This window comes from Anguilla rostrata, chromosome 5 (assembly GCF_018555375.3).
Source record: "Anguilla rostrata isolate EN2019 chromosome 5, ASM1855537v3, whole genome shotgun sequence".
Classification (NCBI taxonomy): Eukaryota; Metazoa; Chordata; class Actinopteri; order Anguilliformes; family Anguillidae; genus Anguilla; species Anguilla rostrata.
In genome coordinates, this window is record NC_057937.1 from 17,900,488 (window position 1) to 17,923,199 (window position 22,712).

At 46.3% G+C, this 22,712-nt stretch overlaps 1 protein-coding gene across 1 annotated transcript; it reads right to left on the minus strand.

Annotated features, from left to right (window-relative positions):
* Window positions 1–378: 378 nt before the first annotated feature.
* cbln1 (cerebellin 1 precursor) lies at window positions 379–7,662 on the minus strand. The gene is made up of 3 exons (XM_064335477.1): window positions 6,445–7,662; window positions 5,644–5,763; window positions 379–1,562 (listed from the first exon to the last, which is right to left on the minus strand). Exons 1-3 carry the CDS (start codon window positions 6,694–6,696, stop codon window positions 1,365–1,367), a joined length of 570 nt encoding a protein of 189 aa, XP_064191547.1. The 5' UTR covers window positions 6,697–7,662; the 3' UTR covers window positions 379–1,364.
* Window positions 7,663–22,712: the final 15,050 nt, after the last annotated feature.

Consider the following 22,712-nt stretch of genomic DNA (forward strand, 5'->3'; position numbering starts at 1 on the left):
TTGCACACTAAAGTTTGTCAACAGCCACACTGTGTGTGTGTGTGCCAATGAAGACACGCACACACACACATACACACACACACACAATCACATATTGCACATACACACACACACAATCACATAATTCACATACACACACACAGACACAATAAACACACATACACACACACACAATCACATAATTCACACACACACACACACACACACCCCTCATGGTGAGAACCTTGTCCCCAGTAGGTGGACATACAAGCTTACAGGGACTGAAGCCAACCAGAGTTCATAACAGGGAAGGCCAACCAGAGTTCATAACAGGGAAGGCCAACCCTCCAGCTATTTCAACCTGTCCACCCCTAAAATAAATGACCCGGATTCTCAGCATCTGGTTAAGAAAAATAAAAGTACCATTTCAGTTTTTATTGGATTAAAGCAAATCAAAATAACTAAATAAACTGACTGATAAATAAAAGGGAGGATTTTGTTCTTCTAAATATTCACATATATCTTACAGTTAATAATAAAATTCCTCTATAGATTTTTTTTCTGGCATCATTTCAGTTTTAGCCACATTTCGACCAGAACAAAAACAAGTAGCATCGGTAGGTAACGGCAGCCTTATAGTCCACACACAATCACTAAGTATTAACATTGAAATACTGAATTACAGATATTCAACCAGATTCGATTAATCATAGTGTATATCATAAAGAAACTTTAGGATTTTATAGATCCAGTATACAGCAAGAGTCCTCCATGTAATTATTTTTTTCAGTGTCCACCGACTGCGATGACAGAGAATTTAATGAAGAAAACAACAGCGGAGCATTGGACAGCTGGCAGATTTTCGACATGTTAAAATAAAAAATTTTTTTTTTTTAAATGGACTCTCCAGAATTCTGAAGAGAGGAGGAGGAGGGAGAGAAAAAACGAAGAAAGCGTGGATGACATCGGAGACACAAACGATGCGGGGGAGCGCGAGAGCGGTGGGCTCCGACGCGTCGGAAAAAACGGAAAGCGGGCGAAACGCACGGGCGGACGGAGACGCGCGAGCGGCGTCGTCTGTCGACGCCGAGAATGAGACTACGGAAACATTCCTGGAAGCGGAGGCAGACAGCGGCGCAGCTATGTGGGAAGGACTTAGCCTCTCTTTCTCTCTTTTTTTAACTTTATTATTTAAATGAAGGTAGAAAAGTTTTGGCTGTCCAGAGCTGTAATCAGGCAGCAGGGTGAATGAGTGTCAGAGAGATTCCACCTCCTCCATTCTCTCTCTCTCTCTCGCTCTCTCTCTCTCTCTCTTTCACTCTCTCTCTTCTCCACAGTCTCCCTGGCCACCAGGTTGAGTCCCTCTTCCTCCTCCTCCTCTTCCTCTACAGGGGAAAGACCAGGAACCCTGAGAAAGTGGAGTATTTCCATCCACCCATGAGGTTTCCGCGCTCCAGTTTGAGGTAGGCCCGGTCACCCTTCTCCATGGCGATCAGAACTCCGTTGCTGGCTGCCTCACGTGTCACATCCTGGTCTCCGGCGAAGGCAGAGATGACCGGCCAGCCATTATGCATCAGGCTCACCTGCAGAACAAGCAAGGAGAGCTGAGAGAGATACACACACACGCACGCAGGCACGTACGCGCACACACACTCAAACACATATGTACAAACACACGTACACACACTCAAACACACACACGCACACACACGCAAAGCACATAGACACACGACACACACTCAAACACATATGCACAAACACACGTACACACACTCAAACACACACACGCACACAGGCACGTACGCGCACACACACACACACTCAAACACACACACGCACACAGGCACGTACGCGCACACACACTCAAACACATATGCACAAACACACGTACACACACTCAAACACACACGCGCACATACTCTATGTACACACACACATTATTATGTGTTTGAAAGAGAGAGGCATTAAGTAATATTGTAGTTTTTAGCCAATATATATTTTTAATGCATGATCTATAAAAGAACAGTTCAGAGAGAGAGAGAGAGACAAAGATAAGATAACGGGGACACAGCTCGGTTTAGGGTGTGTGAAATGAGATGCTGGTGCAGAGGTGAGGGGGGGGGATTATTAAACCCAACCCTCTGTGGTGAGTGGGTTCCCTGTTTATGTCTATCGCCATGGAGAGGATACCACTCCACAGCGGGACAGGGCCGCGTCGCCGTCCCACAACAAAGAGAGAAAATGTCTTGTGTTAATTTGGGGACAGAACAGTGGGGAACCCTTGCCAGCACTGCAGTGTGGTGACTGAGCCCTGGCATGTGCTGTTCTGCAAGACAAGTGAGGATAAAGATAACCTCGTGGGTAAAGATAAAGAAGGCTCGTGAGTCCCATTTCAGGCAGAGAAAGGTGTGGATACTCATACTGCGCAGATCAAAGTGAACTTGTGCACACACAAAACCAGACACACACACACACACACACACACACACAGTCACACATATAAATATGTGGCGCGTGCGCACACACACATACACACACAAACACGCACAAAATACACAAGCATATATTCTGATACACCCCTGTGTTCCCTTTTATCCGCAAAAACTCGTTTGGCTTATTTCTCTCTTTAAGGTTTAACTCCGAAGCGAAATCTCATATCCCAAAATCCAATAAATATGTGATTTTATGAGTCAGAGAAGTACCTGCTGCAGAATCACAGGGAGGAGTGTAATTTCCAACAATTCTCCACCCCTTCATCACCCCAAAAAAAGAAGCAACTCTTTTAGTGTCTTCATGTGGAGTTCCCCCCCCCCAAGACTTCTGGTGATTATTTTAGAGAAATTATATCTATTTTTACACCAGGGGAGAAATAAACCGTGGTTTCAGATTGGGTGTGTCCTCTCCTGCTTCAACACCACCAATCTGTGAGACAGTTGGCAGTGTCTGCCTCACCCTTCTCTCTCTTCCAGCAGTGGCACATGTTGAACAGGGATGGAGGGCTAGGGGGAGGGGGTGATTTAAAATGCTGCAGTAAGCCGCCTCCCCCACACTGAATATGACCGATATTGAGCCTTGGGGGAGGGGGGGGGGTGGGTGGCTGGGCAATGAGAATCTTTTACTGGGACAGCGGTGACGCTTGTGGGCCTGTGCATTACCCTACGGCTAATGCGCCAATTAACCGCTCTCAGGAGCTAAAGGCTCTCTGAGGAGTGACGCGCCGCCACCTTCGCACGCGACCGCGGATTCAGTACGACGCCAGCCGCGACCCGCCCAGCTTCACCACTACAGGTAGGGTTTTCGACCCGCACTGTGACCCGTGTGGATGAACACAGAACCCCCCCCAACACCACCACCACCACCTCGCGCCCCCAGTTCGGTCCAACAGCCGTGTGCCGGGCTGTTAATAATGTTCCGGGTATTCATATGCACTTTGGCGCGCAGCTACCCCTATTGTCTGGCCACCTGCGTTCCGCACTTCTTGTCCAACACCTCATCTCACCCCCTATTAAAGCCCCAGACAAAGAAGCTGGTGAAGACACAGAATCTATCAGAAATAAGCACTGTAACATGAAGGAAAATAGCTTACTGGCATTTCACGCATCATGTTTTCTAGAAGGTACAAAATGTAACCGCTAATGGTCATTAAACCTCTACACTCTCGTTTCTCTTCCCTGTTCTCCGTTCTACTTGCTCACGCACAGGACAATGTTTCAATCCACCGTGGTCGAAGTCAGGATTTCAGACGCTAAACTGTGAACGTAATGGTTTCTGGATGGATTGTGATGTCCGCTAAGCGGACACGCCATTCGGTGAGAGCGTGAAAAGTCTGCAGTTTGTTTCGGGGCGAGCATCTACGGCGAAATTCAGCGTCGTGGCGGCATTGTGGCTTCAGTATTCAGCCAGGCCAGTCAAAATGGCCCTCGCGACTGGCGCGGCACAAGATGGAGGAATGTCATCGCCGATGACAAATGCCAGCCTGTTAAACTGCCCGCCTGCCAGCAGCACCCCTCGCCCCACCCATAACCACCCTATGACATTGATGTAAACTGCCTTTTAGGACTTAATGCTGTGAACCTCACAGAGCTGGCCGCTGACATATACGCTCCGTGCGGTTGTTTAGGACCGCAAGCGTCTTCGGGCTCCAATATTCAGGTTTTAAATGTTTCTATTTTTTTGAAAGACATTTTAATTGTGCAATGTTTGGTATGAATGGCTATCGCGAAGCTATTGTTCCGTGATCGCCGACAACCCCCCATCCCCCGCAGTCCACGATCCGTTCACCCCTGATTCATTCTCGCTTAGCGCCACCGAAATCCTAGAGCCGGCCACCTCCTTCCGAGGAAAATGACAATGGCAACATTGGCTCGGCCAGGACTCAAACCCGCAAACCCTCACCCCGGCAATGAAGGGGATCTGAAAGGGGCAGGACTGATGAGAACGCACCTCTGATACTCCAACCCACTCCCCTCCCACAATTCAGGTATGAAGCATTTGGGGGAGGGGACTCACCACAAAGAAAAATCCTTTGCATATCTCTCTCTCTCTCTTGCTTTCCCTCTCTTTGTCCCATCTATCTGCTGTTCTTCACTGAGACTCTCCCCCAGCGGCCAGCGGAGTCTTAGTACCTCCAACTGCGGAAAATGAATTTTCTTGCGCCAGATGTGGTTGCCCCGTGAGTTGCGGGGCAAATTTTGTGTGCTTCTTTTTCAGAACTTAGCAGTGAATGTTACCCCCCCGCACCCCCCATGGACATGACGGAGAGTCAGTGTCCTTCTTTGGGTGTAACCGCGGGCTTGCATGGGTGCTTGCGTCTTTATTTGAGTTTGGGTGGATGAACTTTTTATTTTTTTCTTCTTCTAGCCTGCCAGCTTTCCTTGTTTGTTTGTTTCCAATCAATTCCTCTCCAAAGAGAGTTAAATAACAGAGTGTAATCCTGAACCCCCGGGGGAAAATACAACATAATTATGCTACGGTTTAATTAGCGAAAGATACACTCTAATTACGACTGGGGTGGCATGAAAAGCAACATTGTCAGTGTTAAATGTTATATCGAGAGGGTTACATTTTTAATCAAAGACATTTGTAAATGTTGTGCTTCAAAGGATTAAATCATTTCCACCACACAGGAGGCTTCGCAAGGAAAAAGCCCCACGGTGGCTGTTTTAGTCTGTTACAGATAGTGGCTGCTGAAAATATAAATAGATATCGGCAGGAAATCTTAGTGCATTGATTGGTTTCGCACCTGTTCACCTGTTAAGGCGCGCTGCAAGAGCAGGAGAACCGGTCGGGAACAATCTGACACACGCTCCGTCGCTATCCATGGTGCTGAAAGCGCCCGGCTCTCCACAGTAAACGCACTCACGGTTTATTTTTCAGCGTACATTCATAATTCATGACTTGACTCGCAATAACCTCCAACCACAATTTTCATAAGAACGAAGGTATTGTTTTTTTAAATCTCTGAATCTTCTTCTGGGAAACAGTCCATAAAACGAAACCATTTTTGAAAGAGGTGTGGATAGCTTTAATGGGACAGTGGGACTCCTGCTGTCGTCCAGACACTGAGAGGAACTAAGAACGGTGCCAAGCGAAAAAGTCTTAATCTTAACAAAAGAAGTAAGGGGCTGTTAATTTTTGCGTTTAACCGAATTACAGTTTACTGACCTGGATCGTTTGACGATTGTACACTTTCACTACGTGGAAATTAAAACTGTAAATCCCTCTGCGCGGAGCGATGAAATTGCTTCTCTCTTCGTCGAAATTTTTCCCAACGTTCACTAGTACCTGTGAGATAGAAGGAAGGGGATACAGAAAGGCGAAATTGTTAGAGCGAGTGATGTGAAATATGTTTTAAGCAGATGATTTACAGAATACACCTGTACTAATGACACAATACTTCTAAACATATGTGACCGATTTGTATTGTTAGACCTAGCATTTGTTACATTTTTTTTTGTGAATGAACCTTTTCTAAGTTAAAGATGTTTGTACATGACAAGTACGTGGACACGCAGAATTGGAATTTATCACAGCTAGGCAACTGACCGGTCAGTGCTATTAAATATAATTGAACGTCATTCTAGGGCGATTGACATTTCGCCAAACGGCATGAAGTTAGCGGCTGGTATTTTGTCATTTGCCACCGTTCTAGGTTTTTTCTCTTGTTTAATAAAAAATAAACTTACATATTCACAACCGAATATCCGCTAACTAACCGACGTACTAAAAGTTAAACGTACAAGTCCCATTCTGTGTCACCTGGACACAGTGGCAACTATCGGGACACCGCATTTTCTGCCTTCCGTATTTTATCTCTAGTTAAACAGCGGGCGTCCTGCACACGGGGTGCGCACTGTGCGCTCCCTCCCTCATTCACTCACACGCCCGCTCCCCGCTGTGTCAGGGTTTACAGGATCAAACCCCCAGACCACCTGACGTCTACCTTACCGCCGCTCTGATAGTTACCCGATCAAAGTAGATGACCATTGTTCGGTTACTCATCTCCGAGGGTTCGTGGTTGGTGTTTCTTACGGCAGAGAAAGCCACTTTGGCGCTCCCAGATCGCACAGATATCCCAAGCGCAGTTCCGGTCGGATCCGAAGTTGGGTTGGAATCGCAAACCACCAGGCATTTCCCCTCGAGCACGATGGGTTCCGTTTCGTTTTGAGCGCGCGCTAGTCCCGCTAGGCACATCGCACTCAGGAGAAACAGCAACATGACGGCAACTTCTATCTGCACTTGGTCCTAATATCCCGCGCAAAGATATTCGGAGATTTCTTTCGGGAGGGTAAGGAAAATGTGGACACTGCTGTATTTTATATAATCCCGTTTCTTCTAAATCACCCCCTCCGTTTTTTCTTCTTTAAAATGAAATAATTCTCCGTGTAACTTATCTTATCTTTGATAGGGACGTTTTTTCTTCCGTTTGCTATTTTTCACTTTTGGAGATTCCTTTTCCCTTGTTCCCTGTGCTTGCGAGTGATTTTGCTTTCTCGGCTCGCGCTCCCCGCCTTCTAGTCTCACTCTCTAATCGAATAACCCGTGGAGAGCTGAACGAGGCCCTTGTCTAGTCGAAACACAGTTGAATACATAGCGCGGGGTCCGTCTGCTCGCGCGCTGAATTATTGATATGTGAGATATTAGAACAGAAACACAAAGGCACGGACGCGCGATACTCCCGCCCTCCTCGTTTTCAGCAGACCACTCCCCACGGGTCCCAATCACAGATTAGCGCATCTCCAGATTTCCAATCGCTGCGCAGCCCGCCTCCCATCCATGTGACAGTGCTGTTTTTTATAGAGGTATCCTACAGGTGGACTTGGCTCGACGAAAGATCGAAGGAGATGGCAACCCTCCGACTCAGACGGAGGGTTTGCTAGTTTGTTATTATCATCACTTTGGACACATATTGGTTTTCATCCCTGCAGCTGCATCCAAAGGCTTGTAGCAACTAAGAAACAGGCAAGTGAAGAAAATTGACGGGCGGAAAAAGTTTTAAAGGATTATCTGTGGAGCAAGAGCAGGAACAGTTTCCTCGCGCACCTGTGGTAACCTGAAGTTAGAAATGAAAACGTTCGAATGGGACGCAGTATTCCAGAAATTCAAGACTTCTTCAGGGGAGCCGACATTCCTAGTCTCCCAGTCCAAGAAAGGATTTATCAGATTGCAATTACTAATTACATAACACTTTATGAAGGCTGTATCTATGACTAATTAATATGTGGTTAGTCAGTGAAACCATTAATTTATACAGCACTATAAATAAGCACAATTATCTGTGAGATAGAGACCTCAGAACGAAGGTGTGTATTGCAAAGGCGTTTTGGAGAAGATATGCGTACAAATCAATGTGTCACTTCATCCAGGTTATTAGCTTGATGTTTTTCCTGACTTGAAAACACGCGGTGTGTCACATAATATCAACTCACTTACACATACGGTTCACAGAATATTCACATGGAATATTCGGTGTAATAAGAAGATTAATTTTGTATGTGTCTTTTCTCTCGACCTGATTCCCCCTACGCAACTGGAGAAAGTTTTCACCAGGTATGACACGTTCCGAACTGCCAACAAGAAAACACAAGACAAATTCACACTATCAAGTACAGCCAAGCGAAAAATAAACTGCCGTTCCACATTGATGAGCGAGACTGACTCGTGGAAGGACCATAGCCTACAGTGTTCTGTGCGCCGCGGTCGATATCCACGGGGCTGGGAAATCGTATCTGCGGTTGTTTAATCTTTTTCCTGCAGTAGGAGCCAGTTGATAGAATCAGGCTGACGTCTCCTGTCGTAGCTGAATCCTTGCCCGCGGATGGCCTTCTCGGCTTGCTTCTGACATACCCCACTTGCAATTCAGACATGACATTTCATAAACAAGATCAGTGAGCTAGTTTTAGGGGGTAGAGGCAGACATACCATTCAGAACAAAACAAACAGGAGGGAAAGACAGCCTTGACATTTCACAATCTCTGTCTTATACAAGTTGTAAGTAATTAGTGGAAACGTTTTCAGATACGTTGCTGAAATTACGTCAAGACTTCAAAATGGCACAAAATACGAGAAGCCCGACCGCGCTTTTTACTGAAGTGACGACAGCTCACCAAGAAGAAACATCCCTCTGTTAAACCTTGTCATTGAAAAGTGACCAATCCAAGCCTTCTTATGTGTAGGTACACCTGGTCAAGAAACAATTCGAATATGTAGAATTTTTCCCTAGCAGAGCGATGTATTTGGAGACAGCTCAACATGGGGAGTCGCCGTACTGCTGAATGCCTTCGAATTCAACTATGTTGTTTAAATGGAATTAGTATACAAAGCTGTCTGATATTCTTGAGTTCTAAACGTAATTTCAGTGTTGCCAAATCAGAAATCTTAGAATGGCGTGGCAGTGAACACAACTCACCCTTCCAGTGAAGTTAACGAAAGTTTGATAACGGCTGTAGTTTTTACATACGATCAAGGTAATGTTTTGTAAAATCGTATTATTTGTCTTTCTCGTTCCCCTGTAGACGCGAAGAGACCAGGGGCCGCGCGTGCACGCACACAAACAGGTGGACGCACACGCGCGCGCGCGCGCACACACACAAACAAGAGAATGTACGCCCCCTTTATACCCGCTGATGCAGTACATAAGCAGCGCACCCAGTTTGGCGGAGCATCAGGACAACATCATCTGCTGACAGCATCCCCCGGGAGCCGTCCTGTCACACTCCACATGTTGCAGGTCTCATTGCATCACGCTGCTGCTCGAGGCGCTCTACACGCATCATAGAACGGGAACGTCATAAATAAAGAGACGAAGGGAAGGCGCTCGGTTGCTGACATGTCATGCGCAGTGTACCGGTGTCTCAGTGACAAACCAGCCAGCCGCGACCCTCTTGTGAAATATGTCTGAGGGGAGTGAGCGGAAGCGAGTCGGCACGAGACAGCCGCCGCTTCACAACATCAGCAGTTACACTGCACAGGAAAACAAACTAAGAGAAGGCTTCACGGTGCGAATGCACTATCAATTCTATGTAATACTCTGGCGCATGCCTCCAGTTTTCGTTTAAACCATTCATGTCGTTATGGCTTTAAAATAGTTTAAAATGATTTCAAAATGAAATGAAAATAAGAGCCTTAATCCACTGGGTGTCACTACAACAATTATCATGGGTACATTATTACGCATGCACGTATAAGCGCAGGGGACTGAGAACTGAATATTTCAAGTAACCTTCGTGCTAACTATTTATCGAATTGTAAATAATTTGCGTTGGTTTAGTACTCAGATTTAACAGTTTTCCTTCACTGTCCTTATGATGTGTCTACACAACAAGTTTTTGAGCTGGTTTAAGGAGCAATTCTACTAATCCTGTATGCAGTAATGCGCACGGTGGCAAAATGCTTGCACACGGCGATTTAACAAATTACATTCCTGGGGTGATATTGCGTAATTGCGCTTTAATTAAAGCCTTTTTTCATTATTGATCTGCAGATTTGTTTTTGGCGATTAACTTAATTAGCACGTTCCCAGTCCAGCCCTTCGATGTACTAATCCAATCAGGTATGTAAAACACTACAAATGTGATTAAGAAAATGACATTATCCCATTAAAAACTCTGGGTGACTTGTAAGGAATATTGTTTCTGTACTGTAGGCACTCTCGTAATGCAATTTTAACGGGCTGACATACTGCTGTGTGATTGGCTTCATAAAGATGGCCAAGTATAACTGTCCAATTAGGATGTAAGGGGGCAGGGTCCTCACACTGTTCTTCCAGGTCTAAAATCTCTCCGTGCACAGCACTGTGTGTATTGTGTATTGCCTAACCTGGCCTTGTCTTGTGCAGTACTGCTCGCACTGGTCCTCCAGGGCTGCAGTGTCGCAGAGCTGCTATACTCCGGTCCTGGAGGGCTGCAGTCTTACTCAGAGCTTGGCAGCAGCCATTTCTTCATGTTTGCTCACTGTAAAAAAACAGCACTGCAAAGAGAAATAGAAGGACAAGAGGTGAATACTCTGACCTTTGTTCTCAGAACATCAAAAAATACTGTTAAGCGACCTTTATTCACTGTCTTTTGTTAAGCCTAGAGTTATGGACTGCTTTCCAGGATGGCGAAATAATGTTTTGCGGCAGCAAGTGTAACGTAAGCATTTTGGATGGGCAGCATTAATGTTGCATGCGCTGACTTTGCCTCTTAAAGAGGCAGCATTCACTATTCTGAACCTCACACTCTGTCTGTCTTACCTCTTTCGCTTCCTCTCACTCTCTCTCAAACACACACGGAAATGCACAGAAAAAATGCACGCTAACAAACATGCACAAACACACATGCGCGTGCACACACACACTCTTTTGCAGCTGTAATTATCAGGTAAATCAGGGGTTTTTAATTAGCCATGCTGTGGTAAGGTGGGACAGACTGGGTGGCAGAAAGGAAAGGGGAACAGTCTCAAGCTTTCACTTTAAACGCGTCCCATCTCTGACCACCCTCCAAACACGTCACAGACCACAGAGTGGGCGGGAGGCTCACTCCTCTATCGACTTTATAAAAAGAACATTTGATTATGAGTCTATTTTCCCTCAGATTTTTTCCCCCTTTTCTCTCCCAGTCGAATTTTACTTGGGAGTCGGGTGAGAAGCGTGTCAGGGACTGGGACAGAAAGACTGTGGTGCGCAGTGGGGTCAGACAGTAATTAATACGGGGGGAAAGAAACATACTTGACTTCTGGTTTACGGTTACACAAGTCCCTCGTCTGCCGCACGAACACTGAACCTCCTTTATTAGGTCTAAAAATAAAACGCAGGAACATAATCAAGGTTTCATTTTCGTTTTTTATTTTTTATTTTTATGGTCAAATACCCCTGACCCTCCGTCATTAGGGTGGATGTCCACCTCCTTCGGCCGCCGAGGCCCGTGAATCTGCTGTTCCAGCCATTTTCGCTGACCCCCTCCTCCCCCCCTCCCCCCCCCCTCTTGTAATGTGGTCCAATAATGGTTTTCATTTGGTTACAGGAGCGAAAGGGCCGCCCAGAGAGTGCCTGATTAAATCTCCTCACTGTAGCGGAGCTGAGGAGGAAATCGCATTGTGCTGCCAGGAGAGAGGAAGGAGAAAAATAACCTGTCATCACATTCGCTCTGTCTTCTGTTCCTCTTTCCCCCGTCTGGGCCTAATTCTGGAACGGGACTTTAAGGACAATGAGAGGGACAGACTTTCCCTCTAATGGGGAGAGACAGAGACTGAGCAGGAGAGGAAAAACAGAGAGAGTAGAAGAGAGGAGAGGAGAAAGCAGAGAGGAGTGAAGGATGAGAGAGGGAGGGGGAGGAGAGGAGGAGTGTTACGAAGAGCAGGGCGTGTTAAAGACTTGACTGCAAAATTAATTGAAAGAACTGCTTTATTAATAATGATAAGGAGCAGGACCATTAGGGATGAGCCTTTCACTCAAATTGCTGGCGAAGGATGGACGCGTATGCAGGAGAGAAGAGCGAGACGTTGAGTGCGAGAAGGGAAGAGACTTGACTAAAGAGTTGACCCTATTTAACAACAGGCATGGTGTGAGGAGAGACAGTCAATAACATCAAGCAAACCTAGAAGAAAGCGTAGCAGAACTAAACAGCAAACACAGGTACCCAGAGATTAAGACAGGACAGGCAGGCAGGCAGACAGACAGACAGACATACAGACATACAGACATACAGACAGGCAGGCAGGCACGCAGGCAGGCAGACAGACAGGCAGGCAGGCAGGCAGACAGACAGACAGACAGGCAGACAGGCAGGCAGACAGACAGATAGGTGGGCAGACAGACAGACAAACAGGCTGAAAGAAAGAATTATGAGAATTTATTAGCTAGAACTGGAGAAGGAATAAAGAACATGGTTTTCATTGAAGCTATTGTAGCATTTATTTCAGCACAAATATTTTTTCCAAATGCCCAAACAAAAGCCAACCATGGCTGAACTTCAGTATAAATGTGGTTTTCGCATGGTATGGACATATGACAGTGATTCCTATGGTATGTGTGTGTCTTAGACTGCGGTACATGGTTTATGTATATGCGCGTGTCAGTGTGCGTCCACAGGTCGAAGGTGTGATGTTGTTGTTGCCGAGACAAGGTGTGTATGTCCGGGGAAGGGGGAGGGTGCATTCCAGTGGTGTGGTATAAAATGTCCAGGTTATTAAGACCGTGCTCCAGAGACATGATTGCGGGTGAGGAAAGGAGACAGTACTGGAAATCAGCTCTGCCTGCAGTGGAGCTGATTTGTTTTTTTCCGCTCCTTCGGTAAACAGGACACCAGCCAGGTGTTGACACTGTGGATCAATAGTACTGCAGGCAAGACACTTCCTCTCCCCCCCTGATCCCCTGTAATAACACAAGCGGAATCAGTGAAACTGATTTCCGCCTCCTACGCAGCCTCGGCCCCGCGCCACTCAAGCTGACAGGCGACTGTCACGCTCCCCTTATACCGCGTACGGCCAAAAACATGCCCCCCCCCCGCCCCCTCACTTCCGTCGCTGGCCGAACACGACCGGTCAATCTCTTCGTCAGTACTCGGGCGCCTGTGACCCTCGACCCCCGAGCTCTCTCCCCACTCCCAGCTTCACTTCCTGCGCAAGGTGACGAACAGCAGTGCGTTAGCGAGGACCTCCATGTTGTTCGTCTGCAGGCCAGATTGCGGAGCCATTGTTAGACATTCCGTGACCCATTTTCACCTCAGGAACTGAGCTATTTTTAAAGAAAGGAAATGATGTATTTTTTCATAGAGTTTTCTATGCTGTTTCTACAGAGACTTAGCAGGGTCCGTATTATTAAAAAATGAAAGAAATCAAATTATTTGTTAAAGGTGTCCACCAGGAGTGTTGCCTGATTAAGACTGGGAGGTTGATGCAGCTGGTCTCAGCTGGGTCTGTCTCACTGAAGCTGAGAGGCTGCGCTATAAGACAGCCAGGACCCTTTGGGGTGCCACTGTGTAAGGACCCCCCTAACTGCCTACAAGGTGCTGACGGGTTGCCAGTTGTCAGCACTGAGCAGCGCACCTTTAAGATCATGAACTTAGATGCATGGTGCCAGAGTTAGCAAAAAAGCTCATTTACATCTCCGGTCCTATCTGCACTAACTCCTTTAGTGTATAAAATAGCCACGAGCGCGATGCACTTCAGCCCCAGCGGCCCCTTGGCACGGCAATGACACACTCAGTAAAACGTTCGGCATAATTCTACTCCAGCACATTTTATACGACCCCAAATGGGATCAAACGCTCTCGGTTAGAATAAGATCTACTCTAACAGAGCCGGTTTACCGTTTTGCTGTGTGGTGCATTCACAGCACAACTGCTGATTTCCAAATGGGAGAGAACAAGGGGGGGGGGAAGAATATGAAAGACTGACTTCTGTGTGTATGCGTGTGTGTGTGTATGTGTGTAGGTGGGGAGGGGGGGGGGGGTTGGTGTTGTACACCGTACATTATGTTTGGTCTTTCCTTTCTCTGTTTCTCTCTGAACTCAATTTTCGGATTTCATGCGCAGTCCCCTGGTCCCAGTACAGCTACCTGTCCACACGGCGGCGTTCCCCGAAGGCGGCCCGTCGCTGGGGGGAAGCGGCTTCAGGCAGCCTTCACTCCGCGCACGAAAACCGGGCTCTCCTCTCTGGATGCCTCACTTTGGTTGTGAACATCCTCCTCTCTCACAGAGCCACTGTGGTAGCCCCAGCCTTGGGACAGAAAGATTAAACGCGAAACAAACGTGGCGCTGGTACAAGACCGGCTACAACCGACGCGCGCAGGATTCCGCGCGCTTCTCGGGGGAAATAAAAACCGAAACCGCGAAAGAGAAAAAAGAGAAAAACCTAGAGAATTTGTACCGCGCATGGACGAACGCATGTAAATGTTGGGGGGGGGAAAGAAAGTATTTATCGAAAGAAAAACAGGCGGAATCGAGGAGGCTCGGCAAGCCTTTGACACCTGTGAAGTGTGCAAGATGCATCTAATTAAATTATGATGATGAGAAGCACATCCCAATTAACTGGAATGAATGCAGAGATGAGAGCGGGTCTGACCTATGCTAACTTCACACAGGAGAGAGGTTGGGGTAAAAGCGCTCACTTCATTAACATCAGGCCTGGAGAGGGGCTCCTCCATGCCAGGCGAGGGCCTTCGGGGACCGGGCGAGGGCGCCCCGGACGTGGAGGAACGAGAGAGCGGCTTTTTAAAATCCCCTTCAGCTGAGGGGTCACTGCTGCAGAAAAAAAGACGTGCGGGGGTAAGAGGGACAGAGGTGGCGGGAGGGAGGGAGACGGAGGGAGAGATGGGTGGAAGGAAGGAAGGAAGGAGACAGATGAGCAGAGATGGAGGGACAGAGAAAGAGAGAGAGAGAGAGACAGGGATAGAGGGATGAGATGCGAACTTGTGATGGGTGGAGCTACTGTAGGCTATGCTAGCTGACACCCTGATTGGTTCAAATTGTTGCATCATATGGCAAGCTGAAGGCACATTCATGGTTCCCTCATCTGGTCTGAGTGACCATCATCAAGGGCGTGATTATTTACCATCAGTCATCGGTATTTGAATTCTGGAGGAGCTGATAATTATAGCACGGCATTTATTGTTTGCCTTGAGCAAAGAAATAATGTCCACACACTAGAAACACAGCATGAGAAATTGTTTGCTGGTTTGCAGTCCTGCAATGTTGTAATAATTCAGAAGTCACTAACAAGCCAAGAAAAGCAGCCAGGAAGGGGACAATAACCACACATTATAAATGGTTCAGAATTAAATTCACACAATGAGGAACAGGTCTTGTAATGGCATCATTTGTTACATACAAACGCAATGCCTCGGTGTCTTTGTGCATTTTCATTAGGTTATAGAAAGAGCCAAATCGCTGAGGAGCGAGGCTGTAGGTCGAGATGATCTAACTCGCGCGTGGAGTAGCGGCAGCTGCCGTCCCTCAGCGGCTCTGTCACACGCCTCCCCTCCTGACATGTGGGAAAACGAGGGAAAATAAGAGTAGAAAATAAAAAAAATTATAAAATCGCTGCCTTAGTGATCTTTAGACTGAGCATTTCGCTGACATTTCGTTTCTGGAGAAAGGCGCATCGCCGGAAAGCTCCCAAAACGCGTTGATTAACTATAGAAGAACACTGTCTTCGCCGGCAAGTCTCGTCTACCTCGTGCGCCCTTCTTCCCTTCGATTATTTTATTTATTGCTCGGCAGTTACACCTCCAAATGGCTAGGCAAATAGCGCCGAGAATAACGATTTTCTTTTTATTTGCCACCCAACTGGGGGCTGTGTATACACCCAAATTCCCACCCCAATCTGGAATGTCCAATTGTCTGCAACTGCAGTAGCGTTCCATGCACGAAGCACCCTGTCAATTCGGGAGAGCGTGTGCTGTCCAACAGATGTTTGAACGTTGCAGACCACAGCTAATGTTGGAAACATACTTGAATTTTATCGCGCCGTTTATATGCACGTAAGTGATGACAATCTTGCGTATACGTTCGCTTAATTTGAATGAAGTCTAACGCCGGAAACTTACCATACGTAAGTGCGCAGAAGCTTCGAGCTACGCAAAGCTTTCATGCGTTGTTATGTTGTAAAATGTGTCACCTGAAATTCTTAACGCAACGCAAGCCCGAGCCGCAGTTTCAAGCGTCACAGCAAGGAGCATTATAGCAAGTAACAACAGGATGAAACCGTCTTCTTCCATTTGTGCGGTCTTCTGCTCAGTCTTTCACAACTCCCGTGGATTGCCCTCGGGTTTATACCCACATGGACATGAGAACGCACGTTGAGTATGTACAACTCGGCCGTGCGTTTGCAGTGCGTCGGTATGGCGTTTTCATTTGTGTTAGCGTACTTGTGTAGTGTATTTTTTCCGGCCTGAAACCGACTTTGCGTATAGCTGGAAGCGCAAACCTGAACAATGGGTACAGCTGTAAGCAGCACAAACTGGCATTTTGATAAAATGGCTCCATATCATAGCCTACTGACACTTAACAATGTTAGGCCGAATAACTGTGGAAGGTTAGCTGACATGCCGCAGTATTCTTAACCAATCAGGATATTGAATAATATTGCCTTTAAAAGAACAGGAAAATAAACACTTAACAGTCTGTTATTGTATTTGGTATCAAATAAATAAATAAATAAATAATTATAATAATAAAAAATAAAAAAACAATTCGGAGGCACTGTTCTTTAGAAGTTCTTAAGTTTTAAAACACCTTTTATTAATATTTCAGCATGCCATGCGGAAACATGAAGGGAGCCGACGCATTTCAGCCTTAGCCTCTAGATTTTATGATCCTGCAAGGGATGCTGGCTGGACAAATTAATTAAAGAATTAATGAATCAATTTTTTTATTGGTTTGTCATAAGCGACTTCTGGCAGCACAGTAATTATGACAGCGAACAACATAAGAAAGACAATTGGGCTAATGCAGGTTTTCTTTCTGCCTAATTTTAATCATCATTATCAAGGATCACCAAAATATTACACGATCTTCATCTTATTCATTTTAGTTTTAATATATTATTGGACATAGAATTAACCTTCAATGTGATGTGACTGATCTAAAACTGAGAGTTGAAGGTTAATTTATATAATTAAAATTAAAACACGGATATAAACGGTCTTTAATTGTGCAATTATTATAAATAAATAAGTAATGCAATTATGACTCGTCCAAATGTTGTTTAATTAAATGCTTTAGCTTCTCTTCCCGAGCCCTGTGCATTACATCATACAGATCTCCAACCAGGACATGCAAATATGATGTAGACTAAAATAAATAATAATTTAAAAAATCTTTGTCTATGTGGTAGGAAAAAAAATGTGACCTTGGAAAAATAATAAGTAATTATAATAATAATAATTAATTTTTATTCTTAATATTTCAGTGGAAGTATTTTATTTTATTTTTTGCTGTCCAATGGGGAAACTAGCTTTTTGAGAAAAAATCATAGATATCAGCAGGGGGCGACATAACATCCGGTGCTGAGGTTGAGAACTGAAAGCTGGCCCCTAGGTTTTAGGCCTTATGCCCGAAACATACCCTACATAAGTATGCGAAGGCAGACGTGTCACGCTACGTAAAGTTGTTTCATGCGTCCTTGCGTTCTAAAATGTGTCACATGAGTTTTGAGTGCCGCAGCGAGGGGCATTATAGCAGGTAACCACAGGATGAAGCCGTCTTCTTCCATTTCTGCTTTTCTTCCGCTCGGTCTTTCACAACTGTCCTGGATGGCCCCCTCGAGGACTCTGGTTTATTACCTCCACACTACTGGGACATAGGAACGCACGTCAAGTGTGTACGGGCAGTGCGTGCGTTTGCGGTGCGTCGGCCTGCCGCTGTCATTTGCGCGCACGTACTTGCGTAGGGTGTTTTTCTGGCCTGAGTTCCGGATTAAGATTTTTCATGCGCAGCTCCGATTTGCAGTCACGCGAGCGCCCTTATAGGCCAGTGCGGGGGAAACGCGGATGCCTATTCGATGCCCGGATCCTTCCGTGCGCCAGTTATGCGGAGCCATCGGCCGGGGTCATCCCCGCACCGCAGCCTGGTGGCTTAACCAAACGAGCCGTCTGGCAGCCCCTGGAAATTTTGTTTTGATGCAATTTCTGAACAAAGATGGTGGCCGAATGTTTCCGGTGCTCTGTCCCTGTACTGCTGTACATCTCCGGGTCGTGTCGGTACACGCTCGGTCCTCCAGTGTCCCATCCTCCACGGGGGGGGGGGGGGAGGCAGACACGCCCTCAGCCGCGCGGGCTAACGGGAGAGGCGAAGGGCGATCCGATCTGCGGCAACGCGATTACCGCCGTCCCCGAGAACACCTCATCCCTCTCAGTTTCTCCGGCAAAAAACGCGCAGCTGTAAGACGGGTAATTAAATGCTAACTGCGTTGTACCAGCTGGGGGAATCTGCCAGGTAAATCTGCGGGGTAAAGGAGACCAATAACAGACTCCCTTTCCGGAGCCCGCGCTCGCCGAGCGAGGGCGTGATTCAATGACAGGGGGAGGCGCGTAGACGCGCGGCGGCCGGCCTCCAGTCTTCCCGCCGTTTCTCCTCGGAGGGTGACCCCCCCCCCCCCAGACCTTTCGGCGAGTACGCGCAGTACCGGGAAACCCCACACAGGGGGCAGCGCGAGGACGAAATGATGCCGTGGGAGCAAGTTGCGGGATCGGCGGCGGAGGTGAACGGAAACAGAGCGAGAGGAGAGGCAGACGTTCCTACCGGAGAGGGAACCTCTGTCACGAGACGACGACCACGCCTGTCCACACTACTGCTCTCTCATCACTACTCTCTCACTCGCTCTCACCTCTCTCTGTCTCTCTCTCTCTCTCACCTCCCCAGGAAGAAGGACAGGAGGTGCGTCCTCCGCAGGAGCAGTCTGCTCTATTGGAAAGGTCACTCCTGACAGGCCATCAGACCAACTGTCAGCCCGGGCCGAAAAGCCAGCCAGGAAAACACACAATAACGGGACTGGGGGAGAGGTGCGGGGAGAGAGAGAGAGAGAGACGGGCAGGCCTCACAAAATGTCACAATGTGCGCAAGATAGACGGACAGATATACGGACGGACGGGCCGATGTGGACGTCAACTGGAGAGACAGAATGACGGACCAGGGCACCAATGACGTGGCTGTAGTTTCTGCAAGTAAAAAAAAAAAAAAAAAAAATCAGATGGATGCTCTGAATAAGGTAACTTATTCTTTCTTATTTTGTGAAATCTCTAGTTCTTCTGACGTCTTTTTCTCTTTACAGTACAGCTTCACGCTATTATTGTATTACCACTCTCAAAAATAAATGACATCCGTGCGGATGTTTGTGGGAGGAAACGATTACACCTGAAGTGGACAGCTCTGAAAATCCTGTAAGAACATCTTTGGACTTGTGAATTTACTGCCACCTGCTGGAATAGTTGTAGAAGTTAAGAAAAATATTTAACAAAGACGGTTCTGTGGTTACTATGCAAACCGAGAGGTTTTATTACTGTCAAGATGGCTGCCATAGTACTTGGTGTGCTAAAAATAGTTTATTCAGTCTATTCTGACATGAACAGGAGAATGATACAGGCCTTTATGGATCCTGGTAACTGATCACCCACAGGGGCTTTACCCACAATCCACTTCTTCTCATGTGGAATGCCAGACAGGGGCAGTGGGAACCTTTGGTGTGTCGCGGCTGGGCACTGAACCCACAACAGCCCGGCATGGGGGCAGAAACCGTAAGGTCCCTGTTACAGTCTTTTTGTCCTCAGAGCCCAAGGAAAAGTGTGTGTGTGCTCATGCATGTGTGTGTGTGTGTGTGTATATGTGGTGTGTGGGTGTGTGTATGTGTGTATATGTGTTGTGTGTGTATCTGTATGTATATGTGGTGTGTGTGTGTGTATATGTGGTGTGTGTGTATGTGTGTGTATATGTGGTGTGTGTGTGTATGTGTGTGTATATGTGGTGTGTCTGTGGTGTGTGTGTGTGTGTGTATGTGGTGTGTGTGTATCTGTGTATATGTGGTGCATGTTTGTGTGTGTATTTGTGTGTATATGTGGTGTGTGTGTGTGTGTGTATATGTGGTGTGTATCTGTTGTATATGTGTGTGTTATGTGTGGTGTGTGTTGTGTGTGTATTGGTGTGTGTATGTGTGTGATGTGTGTGTGTGTGTGTATGTGTGTATATGTGGTGTGTCTGTGGTGTGTGTGGTGTGTATGTGTGTGTGTATTGTATATGTGGTGGTGTTGTGTGTATTGTGTGTATATGGGGTGTGTGTGTGTGTGTTGGTGATTTGTGTATCTGTGTGTATATGTGGTGCGTGTTTGTGTGTGTATTTGTGTGTATATGTGGTGTGTGTGTATGTGTGTGTGTATTTGTGTGTATCTGTGTGTATATGTGGTGTGTGTGTGTGTTTGTGTGTATATGTGGTGTGTGTGTAGTGTGTATATGTGGTGTGTGTGTGTGTATCTGTGTGTATATGTGGTGTGTGTGTATGCGGTGTGTGTGTATCTGTGTGTATATGTGGTGTGTGTGTATTTGTGTGTATATGCGGTGTGTGTGTGTGTATCTGTGTGTATATGTGGTGTGTGTGTGCTCATGCGTGTGTGTGTGTATTTGTGTGTGGCCTTGAGCACACACTCGGCCTGCCTCTCTAAGTCTGGGCCACCGCTCTGTCGATGGGAGGAAGAATGCGTTGTCACTTCATTCAGGGACTGCCATCCATCTTCCCCAGTCCGACGCTGGCTTCCCTAATTCTTTGTGCGCCGCGCACTTAGAGAGAGACGCCGCACATTCCCGCGAGCCTCTCGGGACGCGTCTCCCAGGCAATGGAGACAGAGGTCCCTGACTGTGAGCTCATCGGAGCGTGCCCGCGACGACATCATCAACCACCGCCGCGCGAAGCAGCTGCCTGGTGTCAAAATGCCCCTCGTCGTCAAAGAGGACAGCAGCTGCTGACAACCGGTTAGGTCCTGGCTTTGTGCGACGCGGCCTTCTCGTGTTGGCGTTCGCGGTGTAGACCGCGCAGGGTGTTGCTTCGAACGAGACAGACACTTGGTGCGCACCTGTTGCTATTAAACGTAAAAAAAAAAGATTTCTCGGGTTTTTGGCCACTCCTGCGATTTCCTTCTTTAAAAATGCAGAATGGTACGTCCTTGCGACCTTTACTGTCACCTTTGTGAAGTAGCTGTTATGTTGTACTTGGCGAAAGACAAAAAGGAACACTGCCTATTCCTTCCATTTATTTATTAATTTACCTCCTTCCTGGGCCTGTGCATCTTCATATAAACAGAAATAAAATAAGATCTGGCAACCCTATTCAAAATGCAAGCTTTCCCCCAAGTAGCTGAAATGCCAGTATCTCACATCAGTATCTCAGACTTACTCTTTTTAGCACTTATTGATGTCACATTTCCATTTTTTAAAATTGGCTGCTGAATCATCAATATGGCCTAAAGTTCTAGAATTGTTTTTCTATTTCTTTCTCACGGTATCTCAGAATATGATCTAATATCTAATCGAATCTAACTAATATAATATAACATCTGATCTGTTGTTACATTAGTCTAATATAACAACATAAATTAATGAAGGAAATTGTAGAAAACTCATTATCGACTATGCTTGTTCAGGGGCACTTAATTGGTTATGTTTTTATGTCATCTATATACTGACCAACCAAACTGTGCCTTGATTGCATTTTACTAATTGTTCAGCATTCTGGTACACCTTGGTGTGAAGAGACCTAAATATAAATAAAATGGATTGATTGGTGAAACATTGAATGACTAGCCTCTCAGCCTATCAGAGAGAATGACTGTAACTGGGAAGCCAATTGAATGCTAGAGGCAAGTATAATAGAAGAAGAAGAAGCTGAGCCCCCTGCCTCCAGTAGACCCCAGGAATGCAGCAGAACCTTAAAATCCAGATCAGATCTGCAATGGCAAATTTAAACAAAAATAGAGTTTTATTTTTATTCTTTTACGTCTTAATGTTACTCAGAAAAGACTACTCACTGCACATAAAAATGACTTTGCAGTTATGTAAATAATTTACTGTTTCTGTAAGAAGTCACTAGCTGGTTCAGTGGACCGTTCTCATGTGACTCAAGATTTGATAAGTTGAATCTCGGAGACTACAGTTTCCATAATCGAGGGGACTACATTCCCCAATAGCACAGAATATCTTCGTTGGAACTTACAATCCAATGTACCTAGGGAACACCACTGAATCAGTCAACTATTGAACACACAGACCTTCTGGTAGAGGTTGCATTAGAGGGCACCTCGCTGCTACATTTATGCATGGATTCAGTTATCTTTGTGCTACAGAGGTGTGAGTGGTGAAACAAAGACCAGTAATGCTAAGACCAGTGGGCTCATGCAGCATGATGTCGTCAGACCAGAGGCCCAGAGATGCTGACCCCTAGTGGTGAAAGGCAAAAACTGCACTCTCTGCCAGCTCACTGATGGCTAGCTGCGTGTCTGTTGCTATGGTGCTGCCGAGTCACAGAGATGCTTGATTTTATTGCTCATCCGATGATGAGAAGAATCAGCAGGGCAGAAGAATCTTTTGCTTTTAAAACAATGGTAATGTTAAGGATTAAATTGTGATGTCTAATCTCTAGCAGGATGTAGTGAAGTCCATTACCCATCAGCTAGAGTTGACTCAATCAGTCAACTACTGTTCAATCAGTAGGCTACTGGCAGGGGTTGCAGTGCACACAATAATAGTTTCTGAAATAAGCACAAAGAAAGAGAG

What these genes read in the sequence shown, in the direction of transcription:
- cbln1 (XM_064335477.1), bottom strand. Translation starts at nt 6,696, where the DNA reads ATGTTGCTGTTTCTCCTGAGTGCGATGTGCCTAGCGGGACTAGCGCGC. An exon ending in TGGTCATCTACTTTGATCGG is followed by an intron (nt 5,764 to 6,444) that starts GTAACTATCAGA and finishes TCTATCTCACAG; the next exon opens with GTACTAGTGAACGTTGGGAA. An exon ending in ACAATCGTCAAACGATCCAG is followed by an intron (nt 1,563 to 5,643) that starts GTCAGTAAACTG and finishes CTTGTTCTGCAG; the next exon opens with GTGAGCCTGATGCATAATGG.